Genomic DNA, 11,034 nt, shown 5'->3' with positions numbered 1-11,034 from the left:
AACCGTCACCTTTAATGAATGGGAAAACTTTTTCAAGTCTTATAGCCTAGACAATCCGTGGATATGAACTGTTTCACAAAGAACCGAAGTGCAGGTTTAGTACCTGGTGACTTGACCACTTGCAAGCTAGGAGATAGCTGCAATTTACTAGACTCACCATCCACTATAAACCAAGAACATAGATGCAAATCACCAATCAGCAAGCAAAACCGTTTAATCGTTCTAAAAAGATAAGTTATTGCATATCAAGTTATCATTGCTAAGACATTAAACAGAAAAAAGGAAAGCAATATTGGTAAAAGAAAAATGACACTTGTAACAATTCCATTTCCATTATATAATTAGCATAGAACAGTTTTTTTTTTTTTCGCATTCTATTTTACTGGGTTTTCCAGGAATCCAAACAAAAGCAAAAAGAATTAAAACAAAACCCATATCACAATTTCGCCAAAAAACTTTTTCAATTACTAAATAGCAAATAAAACCCTAGATACAAAAATTCATGGCGAATTCAATAAAATATAAAAACAAGGGGGAAAAAAGCAAAGAAACAAGAGAAAGACAACGAGAGTACCTAAAGAGCGTTCATGCGCAGAGACAACAGAGCAAAAAAATTGAAAAGGTGAGAAAGAGAAACCGAAGAATGAAAATGCAGTTCCGACAGGTTTTGGAAGGAGGTACTGCTGTCTGGATTTGGTGATAGAGAGAAAAGGCCCAAGTTGAAAAGGAAAACAAATTTACCGGTTGCCTTCCCTCAAAGTGCTTTCATTGGGATCAGTTAGATCTTTATATTTATAATTGGTCCTCCCACTATTCCAATTTCTACACTGCAAATACTCTCTACACCCTACACCGACAAATAATAATAAGATCAGTCTTCCTGTCTTGACTCATGGGCTGTTCTTACTAGTGCCTGCTTCAACCCATGAAGCTTCACTCTTGCAATTAAATAGATTTTGCGTTTCTCTTGCTTAATTAGGAGAGATTTGGCATTAAAATCATCTCCATGAAAGAGGAGAAAAAAGGGTTTTTTTTTATAATTAATTCTAATGATAACTTGAATTTGATACTCAAAATTTTTATTATTATTTCAATGCCCATGAATTTAATGGCAAAACTATTAATATATTGAGAAATTTTTACCTAGATACATCATGGATAAAGATATTAAAAGGTTATGTCAACTTTTCATAATTATTTATATTTATTTTTATGTGTGCATCCACATGATTCATTAAACAAATAAATTAAAATTTAAATATTTAATAGATAAAAATGCATATATTTAAATGTTTTAATAAGTTGAAAGAAAAATTTAAAATATCAATATATTTTTCCATTAAAAGATATGGGATCATTTGTATAATCTAAGATTTAGGAGTTTAAAATTATAAAATAATTTTTGCAAAATGATTTCTACTGGATATTTAGTGTATCTGCTCAATTAATAATTTTTGCTCTATTACACAAGAGAGGATAGAATTATCTATATTATCCCACTCTATCCTTATTTAAGTAAATAGTCAAAGAGGAGAAGAAAGAAATAAGAAAGAAAAAAAAATAAAGAGGAAAAAAAAAAAGAAAATATTTTCCTTGTTGGTTCCATCCAAACAGTGATGGCTATGAATGATTAAACTTCATTATATTTCTGTGCTCAAAAGCATCCATTTGACAGTAGGTTTGCTCAGATTTGGTAATCAAATGGTGAAGATCAATAATGGAGGTCTTGAGAGTTTTTGAATTGATTTCTAACACAGGAAATTTGGAGAAATCCAACTTTTTTTTTTCCTTTTTCTTTTTATGAGTAGGAAATTGAAAAGTAAAGATTCGAATTGGAATTATCAAATAATTAATATATTTTTTATCATTAAATTAAGTTAGACTAGATTAATTAAATTATAATTTTTTAATTAAAAGGATTAAAATTAATATTTATATTGAGTTTTCAAAAATATTTATTTAGTTAATATTTTCAACTACCCTTTTTTTGTGTGTATTGAAATTTATGGTTGGATTATTATTCACCTACAAAAATATAAATTTATTTTATTATTTTGCTTATAAATAAAATATATATATATATATATATATATAAAATAAAAAGAAATTTACTTAAATTAAATTTATTAATATATAAATTTTATTATATATTTTATATTTTAAATTTATAATAAAATTATTAATTTTTTTATTTGCTTCCAACCTTAGCGTAAATGTTGTAATATACTTTTAATTGATATAATTAAAATATATTACACAAAATTGTTATTTTTATATATACCTTGCTAGCCACCATTTTGAAATATTTGGTTAAGAAAGAAAGGAAATTGGTTGTTTATGCTTTAATTTATACATAAAAATTTATTTAAAAAAAATATTTTATTTAAAAATATTTTTTATTATTTAATTATAATATTAAATTAATAATATATATTTATTTTATTTATATATATATATATATAAATATTTATAATTTTGATAAAATCATTAAAATTTAAAAAATAAAAAATAATTTCCTCTTTTAAAAAATAAAAAAATCATTCTTATTGAAAATTACTTAGTTTTATCTTTTTAATAGGAAAAATAATTTCTGTTCACTAATTTTTATAAATACTTCACACGCTAAAAAATATAAAAAAAATATTTTTGGTCAAACAAACATAGCCCCAGTTTCATTCTATTTTGATTTTGATTTATTCTGATTTTAATTTGATTTAATTAAAATAAAAATACAAATTATTTTGAAATATGTTAGAATTTTAAATAATTTTAAATTTATTTTTTAAATAATTTTTAAAATTATGCTATAATTTTAATTTTATTTTCTCAAACATTTAATTTGATGATATTTCATTAATTATGTTATATTATTATTCAAAAAGTTTATTTTCTTCGCTATTATATTGCAATTATAATTAATCGAAAAATTTTCTTTTCCAATATATCAAATTTCCTTCAAATTTTTTTTTTAATTTAAGCATAAATTTTCAAGTCGATACATTTTGAACTATTGAATCATCAATCAATTTTAATTTTATGTTTGACTGAATTAATTTCAATTAAATTTAGGATCTAAATTGAATTGTGGAATAAGTCACACTACAACTCTAATTCAAGAAGATGTAGCGAATAAATTCTTTTCAGCCGTGTAACACATAATTAATATTTATTAAACTGCTATGAAAAGTTTTTATTTAAATTCGGTTCACCATATATTTAAGATATAATTATGTGAAATTTATATATTTAATAGTAAATTCTATTTTATATATTGCATCTTAAACTCACGATAAATTCAACTGTACCACCACATAAGCAATTTGAAGGATAAGTCTCCATTATTTGAGTTGTACAGAGAAGAAATTAATCTACCCAATTAAAATAGAACAAAAAAACTTGATAGCAAGTGGAGCAATAAATAGACAAAGCAAGCGGGTAATTAATTCATCACATTTAAGCATATGAGTTAAGTATCTGATACGTGCCAAGATGAGTTACATATATCTAATAGAAACCCTTGCTTTAGCTAATTCTAGTAGTGGAAGCTAATATAATGTGCAGATGTTCTATAAAGTGAAAGAGAAGAGAATATAAATGTATTGAAAAGAGTGAAAAGATGGGCATGTTTTTTTATATTTGTTGCTTTTATTCAAGGAAAGAGAATGACAGTGGAGGGAGCAGATCAGGCCAGGAGGGTCTTGCCCTTGGGGTGTCACGATAGTAATGTTTGTTGTGTTTTTCAATTTCCAAACTCTGAAATGCTCTGCAAGGCTGGCTTCCATTGCCCCCCACCACCATGATGCCTTGTCATTCCTCCTCTGCTGCTGCTGCTGCTTGTACTGCCACCATTGCTTCCCAGTCGGTGAACCTCCTGCTCCACCTGCAAAAGAGAGGGGAAAAAAAAAAAGAAACACATCAGACACACCACCATGAGATAATGACAATTCATATTTATGCAACTCATTTATATCTTTATCTACAACTTGGTCTCTAAGCAAAGATTTCATTATTAGTTTCTTTCTGTTCTTTCTTTAGAACTTCATTATTTTTTATTCTGACACAATGTATGGATAACTTGGGTACACTTTCCTTCAGCATTACACAACACCCCCTTTTCTTTGTCACAACTCATATCACAATAGTGAAAATAAAAACCCCACTAAGAGGAGACGAGACCAATTATTCAATGCTCTTGAAACAAATACTCCCTTATTCACATATGCATGAGTCTCTCTTTCTTTTTTCGAGGAGATAATACGTTAGACATGATTGACTTTACAATGTGAATATCGAGTTACGTTTAGACACCTTAATTTTTCTGTTCCTTCAGTGTAAATGCAATGCAGTCAGCGACCTAAGGAAAATAATTGAATATATCCATACTGATATTGTCTAATAATGAATTGGACAAATAAAGACAAGACCTTATGACCAGCCAATGGCTGTATTTGGCCATGTGTATTCAATTATTTTGATAAATTAACTTGGTATGGAAGCTCTTATACAACCAGCTGTAAAGTGGGTGCAGAAAGAAGATGATTAGAAATCACTAAAAGATGATTACAGATCCACTAAAGATGATATTGTATTCAAAATGAGTCAGTCATACAAAAGTAATAAAGAATAAGATTTCACTCATTTGCCTCAACTAGGACAAAGAACCGTCCTAAATTAAGGTTGCAGATTCCTCAATAGTAAAATTTGAACAGCATTTATATATAAATCTACCATCATTATAAATGATATGTGCCTCGAGATCTGCAGTTTAAAGAAAGTATCAGATTCTTCTCAGCCTGATCAGAAGCTGATATAGTTTGAATTCACCCATCAAGAAAGGGAAAAAAAAATTGAAGATTAGTCTTTGTAAGTAAAACGTTTTCTATGGGACCATTTTTATTATTATTATCCTTTTTTTAATTGAAAAAGATGCTTTTATCAGCTGAAGTGACAAAAATAAAATGCAGATAACCCTGCTCTTCGTCTCTGCAAAGAATCAAAAAGACCCGAGCCTTATGCTAATCTACACCATTCTTGGAATCTGAGATGCTCTAAAAATCGACAGGCCAAAGTACCCAGATAATTTTTTTAATGATTATTTATTTCAATAATCAAAGTTAGAGTTGAAAAAGGTTCGAGTTCAGGTTCAGTTACCTTAACAGAGCTGCAGTTCTTAGATTTAGAACTGGGGTTCGGATTCGGATTTGGGTTTGGATTCAAACTTATCCCACCAGAGTCCATCCTCTTCATTTCTGCTGCAACTCCAAGCACTTGTCTATCTTTCAACAGCTTTCCTAGTTTAACACACTTCTTTGAAGAAAACTCTTTCAACACATCTGAAAATAAAAAGAAATCAAATGAGTAAAAGAGGGCCGGCCAAAAAAGGCTCAAAAAAGTTGCATTTTGCTTTAGAAAGAGAAGAAGAGAAGTAACAAACAATTCCCAGATGCTACCTTCAAAACTGATGAGTCGATAGACCTGCCCAATAAGCAGAGTATCATCAGGTCGAAGAAGCTTGAGCTGCTTCACTGACAACCCATTTTCTGTCCTCGTCGTTGGAGATGTAACGACGAGAGCCACATAGTGTCCGGGATTCGAATTCATGATCTCATGAGCGCTAACAGACCAGTAAATCCTCTCGATCTTGTTTCCCGGATGTTGAATCACCACGGTTGCTGCTTCTGCAGCTTGACAATTACCCATTTCTCAAAACCACAAGAAACACGGAACTACTTTTTTTGGGAGTGGAAATTTATAGGTAGTAAACTTGTATAACTAAGCTAGCTTTTGAATTATGGCAGAGAATTTGAAAATGCTGACGCTTGTTCACGTTCACGAAGCACGGCAAGAATCCAGGGATGTGACTATGAGATTGTCCGAGAATCAAGGAAAAAAAAAAGAAAGAAAAACCAAGAACAGCAAGTCAGCAGAATTTCTCTCACTTCACCAAGCATAACTGAAAAGAGGATAGTGATCTTGATGTGCCTGCCATATTCAGTATGAGAACATAATTATGGGTACTGTGAGAATAGTTTTTACTTAATGGGAGTTGGAGGTGAAAGAAAGCATTAATGAAGGTGGTGGTGGTTTGGAGAATTGAAGGTGGAGGAAGGTGGGAGGTGCTTATAACATAGAGTGAGCTAGTATAGGAAGCGTAAATGGCAGGTAGATAGTGTAGGAATCTTTAATAGTTTTCTCTCAGAATGTATGGAGACGTGTTAAATCTACAAAACCACCAGAGTTGCTTCTACTCGTATGTAGTTGCAAGAGTTGATATATATATATATATATGAATCTTATTTATTAAATATTATATATTAAATTTATAATAAATCAAATCTAAATAAAAACTTTTTTGTCATGGAAGAACTTTTCATTCAGTTTCCACCTTCATTTGGTCTTTGAGCATTTAGTTGAGAAATCGTAATGATTCAGAATAGAAATCTGTTTTTTTTTTAATTAATATTATTTTTTACTGGTCAAATTTTGGCAAATCTTATTTTTAAAAAATTTGGCAAATCTCCAAATTATAGTTATTTTTTTTTTTAATTTAATCAATGTAAACAATGATAAATTCTTAAAAGATTAATTAAGATAGTAAAAAAATTCATTTAATCCGAAAATTTTCAGATTTGAATTAGTTGTTAGCCTTTTAATAAGGTGACATATACACATCTAATTAATGTGAAAGGCGCAATGTTACCTGTGGAATATGAAATCAAGTTATTTATACACCTATTATATATATATATATATATATATATATATATATATATATAAGCAATTAAATAATTCTGGAAACATATGATGTATGCTAATCATAAGAAGAATAATTACAAGATTAGCTAGCCAGTTCGTGAATCCATTAGCATCATAATATAGAATTTTTTTTTTAATTGCAAATCTTCATTGCATGAAAGCCCAGTGGCAAATCACAAAAAACGATGGCCCTGGCTTGTAAGTAATCCCCAACCCACACATAGGCTCAGCAAAAAAGTCCAGACCCCTTACAGACCAAACTCTAAATTTCCTCTCAAGCAGAAAACTCAGGGAACATTTTCTCACCATCGTCACTGGGACCAGCTTGAAGTACCTCACCGGAAAGTCCAGAAGGGAAGACCTTCTTTTAAAACCACAAGATAGATCCATACCAGCTAGAGCCAAAAGGCCTCTCATCTTTTCAAGTGATCCTGTCATTTCTGGAAGGTTGCATCTAATCATGGGCAGCCAGTAACACCTTTGAAATGCCAGCTCAAATCCCCACATCCCCTTTCCTGCAGACCTCTCCCAACGTTGGAAGCATCTTATTAGGTCTCACTATTTATCACTAGTTGTTTATTAAGTATTTATATTTTGATTGTGTTATATTGAGTCCTAATATTTTTTATTAATATTAATTTCTTCTTTTTTCTTCTCTATCATTTCAATCTAGAATAGCATCAATGGTGGCAGTCCTCATTACAAAGAAATAAATGGTAGAAGAAAAAAAAATTTTTTTTTTTGATATTTCTGATTTTGTGAGGGAGAAAAAGAAAGACCCCAAAATCCTCTGTTGGCAATGAGGTTTATGAAAGTTTAATTATGTTGGATTAATTCAGGACTTCAAAATCCAATTGAGAAAAGGATTCCCTCTTATCTATGTGAGGGAAAAGAAAAAAAAAAATTGAAAAATTAATTTCTAGGATTTGTTTGTTCACTTGAGAAAAATTAGAATAATTTTCTAAAAAGATTGAAAAAAAATATTCATATTTAAACAATTTTCATATTGAAAACTGAGAAATTAATTTTATTTTTTTTTAATTTTTCAAAATTTAAATAAGATTTTAAATGTTTTCTGCTGTTTTAATGAATAAAAAATACTAAAAAATTTAATAGTAAAATAAAATTTTAAATATATTTTGTAATAATTTATTTTTTAATCAAGGTATATTAAAATAATTTTTTTAATTTATTTAAAAACTGTTTTCTATTATTACTGGGTGAACGCATTTCTTTTTTTCTTTTATTTTTCATAAAAATGAAAACAAATGTTTTTTTAAGAGGATGAAAAACGAAATAACGTTTTTGCTTTAATTATTTTAATTTTTTAAAATGATTAAAACTTTAATTACACAAAATTAATATTTTATTTTTGAAAAAAAATAAATTTATTATTTTATATTTTTGATAAAAAGAACTGAATTAATTTAAATAAATAAATAAACTTAATCGAAAGTGTATAAGTGGATATGAGCTTTATTCGGAATTCTTATGTTCTCCATCTTTAACTGCCTGTTTTTAACATTTAAGTCAAGGGATTTGCTTTTGGTTCCAATTTAATGTTTCCACTTTCATTTTCAAATTTTAGATGGGATTCCATAATATTTATTGTTGAATGTATTTATTATAAATTCAGAGTTTACATAAAAAAAAAAAGTTAAAAAAAAAAGAGTTTATATAAAAATAAATTTAATAAATATTAGATGAAATATTTATATTGAGATTTGTATAAAATTAATAAAAATATATATAATAAAAATATAAATTTAAATATAAATATTTAATCTAATAATCGTTAAACTCAATCCCATACAAGTTTAAACTTTTTATAATCCAATAAATACTGTTTATGCATTTACAAATAATTCATTATGAAAGCTTGCCGCACTTTGACTATAAAAAAAGTCAAAATTACTATTCACTTATAAATCTATGTCAATAAAGATAATTGTCTAAAGAATCATATACTTTTTAAATTTTTATAATTCTACTTTATATTATGAAAATTATCAATTAAATTTTAAAATTTTAACTCTTATTAGTGCTACTTCACCATAAAAAATTATTATTTTATTGACAGAGACAATGTATAAACGCCACGTAAAAATATAACTTTTATAATATACAATACTTTTTATATTAGTATACTGAAATAATATGTTCTTATAAAAAAATACACGTTTATAATATTTTCAAGTATACTAATCTTATATTTTTGTTTCATCTGTCAACTCTAAAGAACTATTTAAGTGCAACTTATATACATTAATACAAGGTACATACTTACATTGAATTAAACATGTTTTTTTCATTTCATTTATGGCATCCTCTTTTATATTGATCACAATTAAGTTATACTTACATGACGCTTTACACAGTATTTTTGTTAGTGAGATAAGTGCGATAAAATTAGTAAGGGTTAAAAAATTTAGAATTTTATTGGTCATTTCATAATATACATAGAATTATAAAAATTTAAAAAGTACATAATTTTTTTTGACAATTATCCCATACAATAAAAAGCTAAATTGTTTTGGTCCATTAGCAGTAAACTAAAAATTGATGAGAAGAATAATGGCTAAGAAGCTCAATACAAAGTTGATTAGAGATGACAAAAGTTCCTAATCTCGACTTGTCTCATTCCGAATTTGATTAATTTTTTTGACTCTGATTATGTAGGGTGGGGATAGGAAAACTTTATCCGTGCCCCACATAATAATATATTTTTTTTATTAAAAAATAATTTATTTTTATATATTTATATATTATAATTTTAACAAAATATATAAATATATTATTAAAATAATGTATAAAACTTATACTTCTAATTATGTTTTATTTTTTAATAAATAAATTTATATTATATGCTAATAAATTAAAATAAAAAAAAAATTCCCATGAGAAAACCTATCTACTTCTTAGCAGTAGAGGAAATGACCTGACCCCTAGAGGAAATGACTCAACCCCGAACTCCTGTGGAGTGGGGACGGAAGGAGCGATCCCTGCTCGACCCGCTCTGTTGCCATTTCTAAAGTTGATTTGAGACATGGGATTACAATAAAAGGAAAGATCATGCAATGTTATGGCAGCTAAATTGTGGGCTGTGTCATTGCATGCCCGCTTGACAAAAAATGAATTGCACTCTTGTAATCCGACTGCTAAGAGAAGAATGTCTTCAATCACTCCTTTCATTTCTATTGAAGGCTGCCTTGAGGGAGCACATGTTGTGCTTCTTGTAATAGGTAATTTCCCCTAAGGGAAATTCTTAATGTAATCTAAAATCACATATGTGTGTGTCTCAGAAAAGCAAGAATATCCTCAAAGGACTTTTAGACAGAAGAAGTACAATAATTTTTTTTTATAAGCATGAAAATATTTTTAAAGAGGACTATAGCTAGGAGACGTACAATAATTGAGGTAAACAACTTAGGTATATTGGAAGCACAAGGATCTTGCAGGGAAGGAACTAATTTTGATCGGAAAGCGGATGTTTTAGTCATTAAATCTATCACGAGCGATCCTCTGAGAAAAGTTGGCTTGTCCCTAAGGAAGTTTCATGCACTTTCAGCTAAGGTAAGAGGCATGCATAACAGTAATGTTATGTCAGTATCAAAGTATATTTAGACCTAGCAACTAGGAATTTGCTAATGTTAAAACTGAATAGATTTAACCATGATTTTTTCATTTCCATTGTAAATAGTCATCTACAATGTCTATGTCTAAGAACTATTCTGGTTGTCCTAACTTGTTCTGCAATGAAGCAGCCAGTGAATTTGTTTCCTCGGGAGCTGACATTAGCCCAGTTGAAACCCTTTCTTCTAGTTTCCAAATTGATGACGAGAGCTGAAGGAGCAAAAGCATGAAAAGCACAAGTTTATATTATTGAATTAAAAAATTTTTCACCTAGGGTCACATGCATCATGCAAGATTTATTTTTATCTATTTGATTTCAATGATAAACAATATATTAAAACTCTTTTAATATGTTTTTGGATCTGTATTTGCCATTTAAGATTTTAGAATTAATCAGATTAATTTTAGAACCCTATATTAGATCAAGAACAAGTGCACTAACCTCTTGATGCACTGCAGCGTGTTTGGCGCCTTTGGGATACGTCTTTAGGACACGGATATTGTCTCTCTAGCTGGTCCACACCAAGATCACCTATGACAGCCCTTGAACAGCTTCTAAAGCTTTTTCTATTAATTAGAAAATCAAGTTTTACCTTTTAAGAGATTAAAGATGTAAACAGGACACTAGAAATAATTTCTAGTATT

The 11,034-nt window shown here is 28.5% G+C and overlaps 1 protein-coding gene across 1 annotated transcript; it reads right to left on the bottom strand.

Annotated features, from left to right (window-relative positions):
• Positions 1–3,421: 3,421 nt before the first annotated feature.
• LOC131169309 (uncharacterized) lies at positions 3,422–6,242 on the bottom strand. Its single transcript, XM_058128516.1, has 3 exons — positions 5,451–6,242; positions 5,152–5,333; positions 3,422–3,880 (listed from the first exon to the last, which is right to left on the bottom strand). The coding sequence occupies exons 1-3, from the start codon at positions 5,698–5,700 to the stop codon at positions 3,740–3,742; spliced, it is 573 nt and encodes a 190-aa protein (XP_057984499.1). The 5' UTR covers positions 5,701–6,242; the 3' UTR covers positions 3,422–3,739.
• Between the last annotated feature and the right edge of the window lie 4,792 nt (positions 6,243–11,034).

This window comes from Hevea brasiliensis, chromosome 10 (genome assembly GCF_030052815.1).
Source record: "Hevea brasiliensis isolate MT/VB/25A 57/8 chromosome 10, ASM3005281v1, whole genome shotgun sequence".
In the NCBI taxonomy this organism is placed as follows: Eukaryota; Viridiplantae; Streptophyta; class Magnoliopsida; order Malpighiales; family Euphorbiaceae; genus Hevea; species Hevea brasiliensis.
Note: the sequence above shows the minus strand (reverse complement) of the source record. Positions and strands in the feature narration are given on the sequence as shown.